This window comes from Chenopodium quinoa, unplaced genomic scaffold (genome assembly GCF_001683475.1).
Source record: "Chenopodium quinoa cultivar QQ74 unplaced genomic scaffold, ASM168347v1, whole genome shotgun sequence".
In the NCBI taxonomy this organism is placed as follows: Eukaryota; Viridiplantae; Streptophyta; class Magnoliopsida; order Caryophyllales; family Amaranthaceae; genus Chenopodium; species Chenopodium quinoa.
In genome coordinates this window covers 1,523,128-1,540,337 of record NW_018744949.1, presented here as the reverse complement: position 1 = coordinate 1,540,337, position 17,210 = coordinate 1,523,128, and the positions used below count along the sequence as shown (strand labels likewise).

Here is a 17,210-nt window from a genome sequence, read left to right as displayed (position 1 = left end):
AGTTGGCCGGATCCTAATCGATACCGGGAGCTCGTCTGACCTGATCAGTTACCAGTGCTTGACAAAGCTCAAGTACAAACCTAGTAGCATGCACAAGGCTCCCCACCCCCTAGTTGGCTTTGGAGGAGGAGTAGTGCATCCGGTTGGTAGGATTGACCTACCTATTCGGCTAGGGGACAAGGGGGAAGGACGACATATGGTCGTCAAGTTTTTGGTAGTTGAGTAATTGACCGCCTACAACCTTATTCTGGGCCGCCCCACCCTCAACGAGTCTAAGGCTATCATCATCCCATCTCTTATGATGATCAAGTTTCAGAGGGATGATGGATCAGTTGGTGCCCTAAGCGGGGATCAGAAGACGGCAAGGGAGTGTTACCTCTCAGATGTCAGGCCGACTGTTACCGCAGCCGGTCATAACGAGGAACCTGCTGACCTCTAAGAAGACGCGCCTATCATCAAGGCAGCCGACAAAAAGCGAAAGGCGGACCAGTTGGCCCCCGCCAGAAAAACAAAATAGCAATTACTAGCCGGGGAAAGGCCGGATGACTCCCGACCCTAGCCGGCTGGTGAGAGCATTGACGCTGTCCTGAACGATAGCCGCTCTGACATAACAGTCAAAATTGGGACGGTTGGTTTTGAAAAGTTGGGGGCAGACTTGCTCCAACTTCTGAAAGAATTCAAAGACATCTTCGCCTTTGAAGTGGAAGAGATGCCAGGCATCAGCCCGGATCTAGCTGTCCACAAGTTAGCTGTTGATCTCAAAATAAAGCCGGTTAGGCAAAAGAAGAGGGATCATGGTGAAGAGAGGTCTCAGGCGGCATCCGCTGAGGTCAAAAAGCTCTTGGATGCCGGGTTCATTCGACAATGCTACTACCCGGATTGGGTAGCAAATGTCGTCCCTGTCAAGAAGCCGAATGGTACCTGGTGGATGTGTGTAGATTACACAGATCTGAACAAGGCATGTCCGAAGGATAGTTATCCCCTTCCAAAGATCGACAGCCTGGTCGACTCTACAGCCGGCCATGCCCTGATGAGTTTTATGGATGCCTGCTCCGGCTTTCACCTGATTCCCCTATGGAAGAAGGATCAGGAAAAGACGGCCTTCGTCACTGATCAGGGGTTGTACTACTACACGGTGATGTCGTTTGGGTTGAAAAATGCGCCTGCTACCTTCCAACGAATGATAAACACGGTTTTCATCAATCAAATCGGAAGGAATGTAGAGGCGTACATTGATGACATGATAGTCAAATCCAAGCTTCAGTCGGATCACATAGCCGACCTCCGAGAAACCTTCACCACCCTCAGGCGGCATAAGGTTATGCTTAATCCCATGAAGTGTGTCTTTGGTGTTGAGTCTGGGAAGTTTCTCGGATTTCTGATTGATCAAAGAGGCATAGAGGCCAATCCGAAAAAGGTGTAGGCGGTGATTGACATGCAGTCACCTTGCACTGTCAGGGAGGCCCAGAAGCTAACAGGTTGCCTGGTAGCATTAGGAAGATTCCTCAGCCGGTCAGGTGACAAGTGCCTTTACTTCTTCCAAGCAATCAGGAAAAGATCTAGATTTGAATGGGGAGAAGAAGCTGAGGCGGCATTTCAGAGGCTGAGGCAACACTTGCACTCTTTGCCAAGGCTAGTGAGCCCCCTACCTAAGGAAGTTCTCTACATGTACCTAGCCGTCTAAGATCACTCCCTTAGTGCCGTTCTCCTTACCGAAAGAGACGGCAAGCAGCTCCTGGTGTATTTCATCAGCCATATACTCAGGAATGCTGAGCTCCGGTACCCAATGATCGAAAAATTTAGGCTAGCTCTTTACAAAGCTGTCAAGTGGTTGAAACCCTACTTCTTGGCTCACCCAGTGACTATCTATACTGATCAGCCACTCAAGCGTCCAATGACTACCATAGAGTCATTTGACAGAATGATCAAGAGGGCTGTTGAAATGCAAAGCCTGGAAATAACTTTTGAACCTAGGCGGGGAGTGAAAGTTCAGGCGTTTGCCGACATCATTGTTAAAATGACTAGGCCAGCACGGCCGGAGAATACCAATCAGGTTTGGAAGTTATTCGTAGACGGAAGCTCTACTTCAAACGGCTGTGGTGCAGGCGTAATTTGCAAATCTCCGGAAGGAGATACTTATGAATATGAACTACGGTTCAAGTTTCAAGCTTCACACAATGAAGCTGAGTATGAAGCCCTGCTAGCCGGAATACGCATGTGTAAGGCGGCAGGGGCAAGAAAAGTTGACGCCTGTTCTGACTCTCGATTGATTGTTAGCTAATTCAATGGTGACTATGAGGCTAGCCATCCGGCAATGATCAAATACCTTTAGGCAGTTAAAGATGAGGCGGCGACACTTGACGAATTCCATCTAAGTCAAGTGCCCTGGTCAGAAAATAACCAGGCGGATGCTCTGTCCAAATTGGCCTCATATGCCACCTGTGATACGCCTAGGTTAGTCTTCTATGAGGTTATGGAAAAAAAGAAGTATTGAGCATGACCCCATTGGAATTCTTGACCGAAGCTCTAACTGGATGGACCCCATCCGGGATTATTTGGTAGACATCACTTTGTCGGATGCCTCTTCAGAAGCGGCAGTACTTAAAAAACGAGCTTTGAGCTTTAAAATGTACAAGGGAGAACTCTTCAGAAAGGGTTACCTCCAGTCGTTACTGAAGTGTGTTACCCCAGAAAGGGGAAAAGAGGTGCTAGAGGATCTGCATGCGGGCTTTTGTGCTTCACATATAGGCGACAGGTCTGTAGCAAAGAGGGCTAGGCGGCAAGGTTACTTTTGGCCCACCCTTGAGGCAGACGCCATGGAATTGGTGAAGAAATGTGACAAGTGCCAGAGATTAGGCCGGCTCATACACCGTCCGACAATAGATCTTACGGCTATCTACAGCCCGGTTCCATTTGCAAAATGGGGCATGGACATCCTGGGTCCTTATACGCCTGCCACAGGCGGCGGAAGATACATTCTGGTAGCTGTAGACTACTTCACCAAATGGGTCGAGGCAGAGACGGTCAAAGGCATCAAAACAAAGGATGTCATCTCCTTCATTTGGAGGAACATCATCACCCGGTTTGGGGTTCCTATGTCTATGGTGTTTGACAACGGTCCTCAATTTGAAACGCCTACCCTCAAGAATTGGTTGGGAGATCAGGGGATCTCACATTGTTTTGCATCTGTTGGCCGGTCCCAAGCAAACGGTCAAGTTGAAGCCTTTAACAAGCTCATCTCAGACGACATAAAAAAGAAGATTGAAAGAGCCGGTGGACTTTGGGCGGCTGAGTTACCTCACGTCCTTTGGCCCATCAGAACAACTGAAACGGGGGCAACCGGTGAAAACCCGTTTCTCATGACATATGGCACTGAAGCCATCTTGCCAATTGAGCTTTATGAGCCTACACTCCGAGTCATGTTCTATGACGAAGAGGCTAATTCGGAGGCCATGCGTCTTGCATTGGATTCTCTCTCGGAGCGCAGGGGCAACGCTGCCTTGCGTCATGAGGTATACCGTCTGAGAATGACGAGGGCTTATAACAGAAGAGTACACAAGCGACCCCTCAAAGTGGGGGAGTTTGTGCTACGAAAAATGGAGTCAACCGGTAAGGCAAATGAGCAAGGAAAGCTAACCCCAAATTGGGAAGCCCCCTACCGGATTTTTGAAGAAGTTAGAGGTGGTACCTACCGCCTGGAAACACAAGACGGCAAGCAGTTAGCCAGAACCTGGAATGTAGACAACTTAAAAAAGTACTACTTCTAGGGAAATTGTAATTATTTTTTATAAATAGAGTAAATGAACAAAAGGATACTTTATTTCAATGCACCTTTTAAAGTTCCCTGTGCAATGCACAACCAGGCATGAACTTGCCCAAACGTTAAAATGCTAAGTACCTAACTTAGCCATTTAAAGGCATAAAGCCAACATATTTTAAACTGCCTGCTTTAGAACAGGCATCCGGCGACGCCCATCCGGGTGAATTCGTTGAAGAGAACATCTCCCTTTTGGGTGGTATATTGTTCAACGCGTCATATTCTCAAACGGCTTTAACCGTCTAGGTTGAAGATAACCCATGTACGTTTGAATGACTTATCGCAAACAAGATAAATCCGACTATTGCCCCAAGGCAATACAGACGGTTACTTATCTTTCGGGGTTTTCTGATGTCATGCGGGAGAGTTACAATTCCGGGACTGGAACCGTGCGCCTGTACCTGCAAAACAACGGAGACTCCGGGTGGTAGGAGTTTCGCCTCCGACGGTCAAGTTAGTACTTGTTTTAGGAGTTATAAATGCGGAAAAAATTAAAGGTTTTCTCTAGGTGAGAGTAATTTAATTGATGAATCCCCCTTAAATGAGGATTAATTAGAGTATTTATAACCTTGGGAAATGTGTCAAATCCTAGGTTTTGGTTAACCTAGGGCTGACTGGGCTTCCCTCGGAAAATTGGGCCTAGGTGGCCTGCTTGGCATATGGAGGCCACGTGGCGTGACACAACTTGTCCATGGTGGACAGATCAACGCCTGACACGTGGCAGACTCCTATTGGCCCATGTGGCGAACACATGGCAGGACCTGATTGGTTCACTTGTTAGATGATGATTGGTAGGGAAAAATCCCCTAATCATTTGCCCCTCACAGGTGACGTGTGACTGTTCACCTGTCACCTGTGACAGGTGTTGGCTTGTAACAGGCGACGACCTGCTACAGGTGTAGCCCTATGACGGGCCGAGCATTTTTCCCGCTCATTTTTTGAATTTGGAGGCGACTCTTCGCATTCTCTTTTGCCATATATAAAGGCATGTTGACCAAGTCTTTTGTTCATATTTGCGAACTTTTTCAAGAGAACTCTCGGACCCCTGAACTTGAGCTCTGACACTTTGCAACTTTTGACCTGCCAGGACGACTGTTTTACTAGGCGCCTACTCGATCAAGATCTTCAGAACATAAGTTTCAGGTAACCGTCTGTTCTTTTATTCTTTTTGCTTTTGCACTTTTTCTTTCTTTTTTGAAAATGAGACCTCAAAAGCATCCGGCACGGCCTAGGTTAGCAATCAGCCGGTCACCGGGGACGGCTAAGTCTAGGACTAGGGGTGTCGATTGCCCTGCGGTACTTCAAACTTTGCGCAAGTCCCGGAATCCAACTGTCTTTGTATCTATGCAGGACATTATGGCAAGAACAAAAAAGACTAAGAGAATAGAAAACTCTGATGGCTCCTCTTTCCGGGTTCCAATTAGTGAAACGTCAGACCAGCCGTCTGATACCGCAGGGACCCAAGGCGGCGCTTCTGCCGAAAGCTCTGAGGAGGGAGCTAAGGTAGCCCCTTCCCACTTCACTGTTGACCTGGCCAGTCAGCAGACGGCCCCTGAAGAAGAAGAGGGGTCGGCCCCTCTCTATAAGCTCAGAGGAAAGGCATGCTCGCTTGCATGAGGCGAGAACTTCTCATGCAGCTGAAAAGGGGGACGGATGGTCGGAACCATCCGCCTCTCATAGGGAGTTGAATAATCCTTATTACTGTCATGTACCAAAGGGCCGTATGAAGGCCATGAAAGAACGAATAGACACTTTTCTTTCGGACCATACGATGGGTCCGGATTATCAAGTATTTATGCCGGATGGCAAGGATACCGTCGTCTGGCCCGCAAGATCCAGCTACGGGGACGCCTGTTTTGGCTGCTACGAGGTGGCCATTAAGGCGGGGCTACGATTTCCCCTTCACCTAGTCATTCAGCAAATCCTCGACGGATACGAGGTGGGGCTTTGGCAGTTAGCCCCTAATTCTTGGTTCAACATCCTTGGCTACGTAGCCGGATGTGAAATGCACGGGGTGCAGCCGAATTTCGAGGCGTTCACCCATATGAACTATCTCAGCCGGACCTCTAAGGCAAGCGGTACCGGCTGGTACCAAATAACGAGCCACAAAGGCTACTTGATGACATGGGGCAAAGAAAATAAATGGAAGGATTGGAGGAACACCTTCCTCATCATTGCCATCCCTGACCGTCTGCAGAACAAACGCTATAATAGGTGGAACAAGGATCCGCCTCTTCTAGCAGGCGGTCGCAGCATGCCGCTGGTTCCCCTAAAGGCCATGGAAGAGATCCTGGACCGAGGGCTTTTTAAAGTATAGATTAGGGCAAAATCTACTACTGGGGTACGAGAGCAAGTGCCCCTAAACTGCATCCCAGAGTTTCAATGGCTCTACGACGAGTTTTTCCTGGCCGCTTGCGGCCTAAGCAGTCGGTCCTCCAGAGGTAGCCGGCCTCTTGAATATATGCACCCTTCTTTGATTTGTTTTTAAATTTTTTTCTAACTCTTGTAGTTCTTAATTGTACTTGAATCTATGGACCAAATCTCCGCATCTAAGAAGGCGGGTGCTTTGCTGCGAGCCTCCATCATGCAACAGAAGCGGACCTCTTCTAATTCTCCTGCCAAGGAGACGCCCATAGTGAGTTTCGAGCCTTAGAACTTGTCTTGAAAAACTGCTTACATCAGTGTTGAACATTTATCTTTTTCGCAGGCGGGCACTTCTAAACCTTCCTCCTCCCAACAACCGGACTCGAAGGTTCGGAAGACGATTGGTGGGAGTACGCCTGGATCTGCCAGGAAACAGTCGGCTGACAAGCAGCCAGTCACCCCACAAAGTGTGGGGAACCCACCACTAGTTCTCAGTCGGCCGCCGAGAGGTATAGACTGGTCTGCTGAGAGTACACCACTAGTTATCACTTTCTTTACGTTTCTGATTTTTCTCTTTGTTTTTTATGCAGGCGGCCCTCAAGAACCGGACTTGGTCCAAATGGCCAAGTCTATGATTAAGGTCGTCCCTCAAGAAGAGAGGGATGCGGTCAAGGGAGTCGGCACCCTTGACCTAGGCGGCATCATGGGTCTCCTTTCTGAGGTAGACTTGGAATATTTTTAATTTGGTTACTTTGCATACCTCCTGCTATTCTCAAATCTGACGCCTGTTTTTCCTTTTTCCAGACCAAGCTGAGAGTACACGGTCTCTTAAGGCCAATTAGCGCCTACAATAAAGAGGTAAAGGCTTCTAAAGCTATGGCCGCCTCTGACGTTGATAAGACAATGTTTCAAATTGCCCAAAATTAAATTTTGACAACTGATATTCTTTATTATTAGGCGCAGGCCACTTCCACTATTCATACTGAGTTGGAGGCGGCCAAAAAGAAGAATAATGAGCTGGAGGCGACGGTTAAGAGTCTCCGAGATGAGCTGGGGATGCTTAGGCAAAAGATGACCCAATTCGAGACCATGGAGAAATCCTTGGCTGCTTTAAAAGAGTGCCTGCAACAGCAGGAGAAAAGCCTCACTGATGAGCTCTCGGCCAAGGCTGAAAAAGAAAAAATGGAGCTAGTCCAAGCCATGATGGACGACTCGGCTCAAATCATGAAGATGACTTGGACGAATCTCTTCCCAAAATCCAACTATGCCGCATGGGAGAAAAAATTCAATGCTTGTCCTGAAAAGTACAACCAACAAATCATGAGGCATGCGGCCGAGTCTAGCTCAGAAGAGGAAGAGGAGGACGTGGCCCTGCGGCCGATTGAGGTGGATGCATCTAAAGAGGCTGCCCCTGATGCCGAGACAAGTTATAAGGATGCCTCCCAGAACCAGGCGTCCCTTACTGATCAGGCGACAGTCAATACTGAAACCCTGCCTCAATCTTAAAGCTTTTATTTCTTTAACTTTTCTTCAGCCTGTGCGCCGTTTACTCTTATATCATTTTACCCGGCCAGGGGGCCAGGGTATTGAATATTTTGCCGGTCTTTATGGCCGGCTGTTTATATGAATTCGGCGACCATCTTTTGGTCGTCTTTGCTCATTGAATTTTGTTTTATGCTTTATTTTTGCTAAGTGTCAAGGGTCCTTAATATCCGTTTTCATGCCATACCAACTGTTTCGGCTAGCCATTTTGTTTAAAATTTGTAAGCCAAAAGTTGCGAACAGGTACAAAGTAACGACTGCCTATGCCCTGGACGACTGGTTTTCTTGGTTCCAAGTTAGGCGATCAGTCGGCCATTTATCCAGTCGGACCCCCAACATATTTTAGGCGATACTTTAGGTTTGTTTAACTTTTTCAAGTTAGAAAGGAACAGGCCGCTTATAACTAGCCCGCCTGTTTGTTAAGATAGGAGTAGTTCTTTGGTCCTTGCTTACAAAAAAGCAGTCGACCCACGAACCAGATTTTCAAACGTGTTTGGTTTGAAAAGAAATCATCTTAGTAGGGTTAGGGTACGAGAGCTCTGGTTCGCCTTAAGGCAGGCAGACTCGTCATACCTTTTGAATCCTGACTAAGTATGAAAGAGTGACTTATGGGCAATCTTTGAGGTTACCCATTCGTCATCTTTTATGCTTGAGTAGTAGAGGCACCAGGCGGAGGAGGCCGGCTAGTTCTCTTGATTCACCAATGTTTGTTGGCTATTTACTCAAGAGGTACCGGCTGTACTTATCCCAAGTAATACATACGGTTATCCGACTCGGATGTTAACTGCTAACGCTTGTTTGGTTTAGTGTTGGAGTATTCCTTGTCTCAAAAACGGCTACGCGGTTGTCCTTGGGGACAGTCGTCTAGGTGCCGTGTAATTAGTCTATAGAACAATGTTCCACCCAAAAGTGAGCTGCTCTCTGCGACGAATTTCATCCCAATGGATGCCGCCGGACGCCTGCTATGATGTTGGGACAGGTCGTATTAGATTGAAGATTGGATCAGATGGCTCGGCACCTGGTCTGATCATTTGACCATAGGCCTTAGGTAATTCATGGCTAACTAAGTTTTAGGAGAGTAGCCGACTGTATGGCTACAGGCAGCGTGCCCCTCTTAATTGAATGTATATTTAAGTGAAATTGAGAGTAGCCAACTTCTAATGGAGCAGGCGGCATGTCTCTCATAATACAAAATAGATGAAGTAAAATAGCAATTTTATTAGTAGCTCTTGGCTATTTACATCATTCAAAAATAATACTTCTTTAGATTATCTACATTCCAGGTTTGAGGCAAGGGTTGGCCGTCTGGTGTTTCCAGACGGTGGGTGCCCTCCTGGACCTCTTCATAGATTCAGTAGGGTCCTTCCCAGTTGGGAGTTAATTTGCCTGACTCATTAGCCCTACCAACTGCTTCCATTTTTCTTAGTACAAAATCCCCCACTTTGAGTGGACGCCTGTGCACTCTTTTAATGTATAACCTTGTCATTCTCAGGCGGTAGATTTCATGGCGCGGGGTTGCATTGCCCTTTCTTTCTGGAAGTAAGTCCAATGTTAGGCGCATGGATTCCCAGTTCGCCTCTTCGTCATACAACATTACTCGAAGAGTCGGCTTGTAGTGTTCAATTGGAAGAACAACTTCTGCACCATCAGTTAGGAGGAATGGGGTTTCTCTAGTCAACCCTTTTCCAGTCTTCCTAATGGCCCAAGGAACATGTGGTAGTTCATCTGCTCATAGGCCGCCTGCTCGTTCAATCTTCTTTTTGAGACCGTCTGAGATGATTTTATTGAAAGCTTCTCCCTGGGCGTTTGCTTGAGGACGGCCGACTGATGCAAAGCAGTGCGAGATGCCTTGGTCTCCCAGCCAATTTTTGATAACAGGTGTCTCAAATTGGAGACCATTGTCAAAATCCATAGACATGGGCACTCCAAACCGAGTGATGACATTTTTCCAAATGAATAAGATCACATCTTTCGTCTTGATTCCCTTAACAGCCTCTGCCTCTACCCATTTGGTGAAGTAGTCGACTGCAACAAGTATGTATTTCCTACCGCCTGTAGCAGGCGCATAGGGACCAAGGATATCCATGCCCCACTTAGCAAACGGTAGTGGGCTATGGATGGCAGTGAGATTAGTAGCCGGACGGTGAATTAATTTGCTAAACCTTTGACACTTGTCACATTTTTTCACCATCTCCATGGCGTCTGCTTCTAAGGTAGCCAAAATTAACCCTGGCGCCTTGCTCGTTGAGCAAGCGACCTGCCGCCTACATGAGAGGCGCAGTATCCAGAGTGCAGATCTTCTAACACTTCTCGTCCTTTTTCTGGGGTAACACATTTCAAGAGGGGTTGAAGGTACCCTTTCTTGAAGAGTTCCCCTTTTCGCATCTCAAAACTGGATGCTTGCTTTTTCAGCAAAACCGCCAGGTAATGATCATCTGACAAGGTGCCGTCTATTAAGTATGCCCTAATTCGGTCCATCCAGGTTGAACTTTAATCTTGAATTCCAATAGGATCTTCTTCAATACTTCTCTTCTCCATAACTTCCCAGAAGACAGTTCATGGAGTATCACAGGAGGCCGAGGATACCAGCTTTGAAAGAGCATCCGCCTGGTTATTTTTAGATCTGGGCACCTGAGTCAAATGAAACTCTTAAAGGGACCCGACTGCTTGTCGTACCGCCTGCAAATATTTAATCATGGTCGGATGCGTTGCTTCGTATTCGCCATTATACTGACTCACTATCAATTGTGAGTCAGAGTAGGCGTCTATCCTTCTTGCCCCAGCCACCTTGCACATGCGGATACCGGCCAGTAGAGCTTCATATTCTGCCTCGTTGTTCGAGGCTTGGAAGATAAACGTAGAGCATACTCATACCTGTCGCCTTCTGGCGACTGACATATGACGCCTGCTCCATAACCATTTGAGGTGGAGCTCCCGTCCACATAGACCTTCCAGACTTGGTCTGGACTCTGAGATTCATAGGGCCGAGTCATCTCCACAATAAAATCACCAAATGCTTGCCCCTTTACTGCTTTTCTTGGCTCGAATGTGATTTCAAGGCTCTGAGTCTCTATCGCCCATTTGATCATTCGACCTGATGACTCTATGGTAGTCAGCGGTCTCTTGATTGGCTGATCTGTGTATACGATGACTGAATGTGCCAAGAAATAAGACTTCAATTTTCTAACGCCCATGAAGGGGGCGAGACCGAAATTTTCCACTAAGGGGTACCTCAACTCAGCATTTTTCAGCACATGGCTGACAAAGTAGAACGGGAGCTGGCAGCCGTCTCTTTCAACAAAGAGAACGACACTTAGAGCATGGTCAGAGACTGCGAGATACATGTAGAGTACTTCTGTAAGAAAGGGACTGACCAGCATTGGCAAGGAATGCAGATGAACTTTCAATTTTTGGAAGGCCGCCTCAGCATCCGCCCCCCATTCAAACCTCGCCTTCTTCTTTATTGCCTGGAAAAAGTAAAGGCACTTGTCGCATAACCGGCTGAGAAATCTTCCAAGAGCCGCCAGACAACCTGTTAACTTCTGAACCTCTCAGATGGTGCGAGGTGACTGCATGTCAATGACCGCCTGGACTATCTCAGGGTTTGCCTCTATACCTCTTTTATTAATGAGGAATCCGAGAAACTTCCCAGACTCAACCCCAAAAACACATTTCATGGGATTGAGCATGACATGGCCGCCTGAGTGTGGTGAATGTTTCTCGGAGGTCCGTCAGATGATCCGTCTGATGTTTGGACTTAACAATCATATCATCTATTTATGCCTCAACATTCCTTCCAATTTGGCCAAAGAAGACCGTATTTATCATTCTTTGAAAGGTAGCCGGGGCGTTCTTCAAACCAAATGGCATGACCGTGTAACAATACAGCCCTTGATCAGTGACGAATGTTGTCGTCTCCTGATCTTTCTTCGACAAAGGAATCTGATTGAAGCCAGATTAGGCGTCCATGAAGCTCATTAAAGCATGGTCGGCTGTTGAGTCGACCAGGTTGTCAATCTTAGGCAATGGATAGCTATCTTTGGGGCATGCTTTGTTCAAATCAGTGTAGTCCACACACATTCGCCAGGTACCATTCGGCTTCTTTACTAGTACCACATTTGCAACCCAGTCAGGGAAGTAGCATTGCCGAATGAACCCTGCATCAAGCAGCTTTTTAACCTCGGCAGCAGCCGCCTGACTTCTTTCTTCACCATGGTTCCGCGTCTTTTTCCTGATCCACTTCTTTTTCGGATCCACAGCCAATTTATGTACAGCCAGGTCAGGGCTGATGCCAGGCATTTCATGAACTTCGAATGCAAAAATATCTTTGAATTCTTTCAACAGTTGGTGAAAATATTCACCTAAAACTTCAAGAGCAGTCGTCCGAACCTTGACTGTTCGGTCAGGACGTGAATCACCCAGGACAACATCCATGTGTTCGCCAGCCGGCTGAGGGCGGAATTCGTCCGACCGCTCCTCTGCCAGTGATTGCTATCTTTTTTCTTTTCTTTTGGCCCCCAATTGGGTAGCCTTTCTTTTCTTGTCGCTTGCCACTTGAGCAGGCGCATCCTCCTTGATGAGTTCAAGGTCAGTTCTTTCACCACTTGGGCCAGCAGCATGCACAGTGGGTTTGATATCCAAGAGGTAACACTCTCGTGCCATCTTTTGATCTTCCCTTAGGGAGCCGACTGTTCCATCATCCCTCTCAAATTTGTGCAGCATAAGATAGGGTATAATGACAGCTTTAGAGTTGTTCAGGGTGGGTCGTCCCAATATCATATTGTAGGCCGACAGTTCTTCAACTACCAAGAACCAAACAACTATGTGACGGCCCTCCCCTTTCTTACCCAGGAGGATGGGCAGATCCACTCGTCCCACTAGGCGTACAACACTTCCTCCAAACCCTACTAAAGGGTGAGATACCGGATGTATGCAATCGGTTATGTACTTGAGCTTTGCCAAGCACTTGTTGCTGATGAGATTAGAAGAACTACCAGTATCTATGAGGATCCGGCCAACTCTTTGATTGGCCACCTTACATTGAACAACAATGGGGTCATCATGCGGGCCCTTAACACCTCCCAGATCCTCTTCTGTGATGACAATTTATGGGAATGAACTCTTGGCGGTCCGTCCTTGGTGAACGGAATTAAAATCTAGCCGCCTGATATTGTCTTTGTTGCCCCTTATATTGGGGCCGCCTCCTGAGAAGCCGCCGGCTATAGTGTAGACGACTGCGTCATAAGTATCAGAACTGTCAGCCAGCCGATGATTCTTCTTGGCCGACTGCTTGTTCTTTGGGGGAGCATTCCCTTTGGACTTCTTGACATAGGAGTCAAGGTTGCCTTTTTCAGCCAGTCCAGATAGCGCATGAGGCTAATACATTCATTGGTTTCATGACCAACATCTTCATGAAAATGGCAGAATTTATCCTGGTTCCGATTGCTTACAGAACCCTTCATCGGGGCCGGCTTCTCGATTGAGATCCGGCTCTTGATTTCTTTGAGGATAGCTTGGTTATCCTTGTTGAACGCATACTTGGGAGAGTATGGTTTGAATTCTTTTATTCATTTTCTAGGCCAGCTGTCCAGAAGAGTCGGCCGCCCAGACATCTTTCCTCTTTTTCTCATCTTTAGTTGCCGACTGCTTTTGTCGGCTTTCTTTTTTGTCAGACCTCCTTCCATCCGACTGTTTTCTAGTGTTACAGAGATCAGTCGCCTGTATATAGGCTTCAGCTTTGATCAATGCTTCTTGGAGAGTCGCAACCCTCTTTCGGATCAAGTCGAACTTGAAGGTCGATCCATCCTTAAGACCTCTGAAAAAGTCAGTGTAGGCTACCTCATCCGGCAGCCCTTGTATTAGAATTCTCATCAGGTTAAACAGCCTGATGTAGGAACAGAGTCCCTCCTTCTCACCCTGTTGAATGGTGCCCAAGTCAAGGGTCGTCTTCTTAGCAGGGATGTTCATAGCAAAATTGGAGGTGAAAAAGTAGGCAAGTGTTTTGAAATTATTCACACAACCAGTCGGCAGGTTGCCGAACCATTGTTGTGTAATTCCCTTGAGTGTGGCTGGGAAGCACTTGCACCAAGTGGGATCATCCAACCCTTGGAGGTACATTAGGTTGGTGAACGCCATTAAATGATCTTCTGGTTTAGTAGTGCCATCATAGGCGCCTACTAAGACACTCTTCACTTAGGCCGGCTGGGCGGCCTCAATAATTTCCTTGGAGAAGGCAGACGGCTGTTCTCCAAGTCTGAGCAACCGTAGCTGCCAGTCCAATGGTTGGACATTTCTTGCCGCCTGCCCTCCAAACAAAAGGGGCTGCAAGAAGTATTGTTGTTGTGGTACGTATGGTACATTCGGTACCGATTGATCTTTATGAGTTCCAGACCGACGGGAGGTACCGCCTGTCTAACTCTCATAATTTGATTGAGTATACCTCATGCAGGTATTATGCAAACTATCTTGAAAATCTAAAGTAGAGGCCGACTCTGACAGTCGGTCATTCTTCTTCTACTCTAGCAACAGTCGAGCATCTGAATAAGTTTTCTTTGACCCATCCGCTTGTACATGACGAATGGGCTTTCTCTTCGCTAGTGAGGGAAAGCGGTACTTTGTTAAGTCAATCACAGGCGGCTCCCACTTCCTAGAGTTAGGGTGAGGAGTCGCCTCTCAACCTTGTACAGGTTTCCTTCTTCCAGACTGAGAAGGTTTTCTAGCCGACTGCTCCTTGGAGGGCGCAGGCGTCTTCTTATTAATCAACTCTTGGATCTCTCCCTTGAACCCCCTCATGAAAGTCATGAGTTTGTTCCTTGTAATAGGAGCGGATCCTTCAGCCGCCTGTTGTTGCTCAGGCGGTGGGCCGGCTGGATTGTTGGGTCCAGCTTGGTAATCTACCCGTTCTTTTCTTTTGGTGTGACGGGTGCGTCGGGCCCTTAGGGTCCCATTTGAGGCTGTGTGTGCTTCAACCTCGACCTCATTTTCAGTATCTTGGTCTAAGTAGACTTGAGGGTCATCCACTGGACGCCTTTCTTCTGGATTAGGTACAGACTGTGATTCCATCCCGAAAGTACTCTGCCCACAGATGGCGCCAAAATGTTTCTGGGTTTTCTAATGTCCTGCGGGAGAGTTACAATTCCGGGACTGGAACCGTGCGTCTGTACCTGCAAAACAACGGAGACTCCGGGTGGTGGGAGTTCCGCCTCTGACGGTCAAGTTAGTACTTGTTTTAGGAGTAATAAATGCGGAAAAAAGTAAAGGTTTTCTCTAGGTGACAGTAATTTAATTGCTGAATCCCCCTTTAATGAGGATTAATTAGAGTATTTATAACCTTGGGAAATGTGTCAAATCCTAGGTTTTGGTTAACCTAGGGCTGACTGGGCTTCCCTCGGAAATTAGGCCTAGGTGGCCTGCTTGGCATATGGAGGCCACGTGGCGTGACACAACTGGTCCATGGTGGACAGATCAACACCTGACACGTGGTAGGATCCTATTGGCCTAGGACCTGATTGGTCCACTTGTCGGATGATGATTGGTAGGGAAAAATCCCCTAATCAAATTAAATCTTGCTAAGCAGCCGGCTTTGCCCAAAAGCACTACAGCCGGACTCCGTTTCTATCCCGTATTTCACTAAATCATCTTGAGCAACCGGCTATTGCCCCTAGGTAATACAGTCGGCCGTTGACAAAAGCGTCACAGCTATATTTGTGCCTGGTTATTGCTCAAAAGTAATACAGGCGATAATCCACATATTTGTATGTATCCGGATACCATTCAAAGCGAATACGTCCGACTCAGTTCCGCCTACATGCCACCATAGGCATTGAATTGAGCCGGCGCAGTCGGCAAATTCAACTTTAACCAATCCTGTTGTACAACAGTCAATGACCGCCTAATCGTCCGTCCGGATGCTTATGGACGGCTGCCTTCTTAGAGTTGGTAACTGTAAGCAAATAACCATCCAGGGACAAGCAGGGCTTACACATCCGGCATATCACATGATTTGATGCAAAGCAAAGTGCAAAAAATGAAGAGAATTGAAAATATGCGAAGCAAACCGACATATATTAAAATATTAAAATATTAAAATACATACATTAAAATATTAAATCCAAATGTTAAACGGACCCCCGTCTGGGAAAGTGATACAGAAATTCACGCCATGTAGGCCGGTAAAAAAAGAGGAAAGAAAAATATATCCTACTGTTGCTGCTGCTGCTGCTGAGTTTGTTGTTGCTGCTGGTCCTGACCGGCATCAGGGGCGTCTTGGGTCTGTTGGGGTTGAGTTTCCTCGCCCGGCACCTCTCCATCTATCTTCTCCTCCCTAACGCCGTCCCACTCCTCGAACGGCGCCGGTTGCTGAAGCCCGAGAACTTGAGCATCAAATACTTCTGTTGCATATTTGTACCTCAAGTCGAAAAAGGCGTAGTCGGTCTCCGGGTGGATCATGGAGCACGCCATCTTCATGCGTGCTTTGCAGTTACACTCGTTCTCGTTGACCAGCCGGGTCTGCTCAGCCGCCAATTGGTCTAGAGCCTCCTTTTTTAACCAAATCATTTTTGGCTTTGTCCAGCTCCCCCTCTAGCCGGGTGACCTCGTCCTTCAACCCAGCTTTCTCCTTCTCCACATCCTTCAGAGCTTGTATGTCAGTTTTGAGTTGGTCGATCTGGAGCTGTCGGTCGGCAGCCGTCTTGTTGGCAGTATCGGCAACAGCCGTCAGCTGTTGGATGAGTTCCTCCTGTTTCATCTCCCGGGCTTTAGTGTAGATTTCAAGCGTTAGGGAGTTGTATTGACAGACATCAATTAATTCAGCTGCCCGTTTCTGGGCATCCCTTACCTCCTCTTGCTTCTTCCGCAAGGGGGCTTTCAACCCATCCACCCTCAGCATCGCCTGCAAGATCAACCGGTAATGGAGTTAGCAAAATTGAACTAAAAGGCATCAGCTAGCAAATCTTGCACAAACATACCCCATCCGGTAAACAAGCAGATTGCACAAAACTACTACATCCGGTAACTTACCTCAGCCAAAAGTGAGGTAATCCGTTCAAGGTTGACCTGGCTGACGCCTGGCAAAGCCTCCCTCTCGGACCTAGTCAGGGTCCTTATCATTCTCCTGGCATAGTTTTGCATGTCCGGCCAGCGAGAAGTGGTATCTGCATCATGAGATATGTCTGTTAAGTGTTGGGAATAAACGGCTCCTACATTCAGCCGGTTCCCGACCGAGTCCCCCGCCTGAGAAGTAAGAGACTTGACTCGAACTGGCCCAAGCGGCCAGGGGGGGTCAAAAGCGGAGTCCATACCTTGGTCATTAGGCTGAGGGGTGCCACATTGGAGCCGGAAGCAATAGCTGTCACCCGGCTAGAAGGAGCAGGCTCCCTTGATCCAGCCTCAGTCGGTTCAAAGCTTAGGCCTAGACTTTGCAGACTTTTGCCTGCGGTTGTGGGCCTCTCAAGAGCCGGTGTTCTGACGCCTGATGATGGTGCAGGGC

General features: G+C 47.6%; 1 protein-coding gene across 18 annotated transcripts in view; it reads left to right on the top strand.

Moving 5' to 3' along the window:
* The window catches only part of LOC110706249, a 56,454-nt gene that overhangs the window by 19,070 nt on the left and 20,174 nt on the right, over positions 1 to 17,210 (top strand). For 7 of the 18 annotated variants that reach the window (XM_021884143.1, XM_021884144.1, XM_021884139.1 and 4 more), the window contains 4 exons: positions 6,327 to 6,452; positions 6,525 to 6,902; positions 6,986 to 7,039; positions 7,139 to 8,618. The exons of 9 other annotated variants lie outside the window; for them this stretch is intronic. In XM_021884143.1, the coding sequence (XP_021739835.1) occupies positions 6,348 to 6,452; positions 6,525 to 6,902; positions 6,986 to 7,039; positions 7,139 to 7,687 (1,086 nt within the window). In that variant the 5' untranslated portion in view covers positions 6,327 to 6,347 and the 3' untranslated portion in view covers positions 7,688 to 8,618. Of the gene's footprint in view, positions 1 to 4,904; positions 5,027 to 6,326; positions 6,453 to 6,524; positions 6,903 to 6,985; positions 7,040 to 7,138; positions 8,619 to 17,210 lie in introns of those variants that run through there. 2 more of the 18 variants (XM_021884146.1, XR_002508301.1) reach the window with 2 other exon arrangements.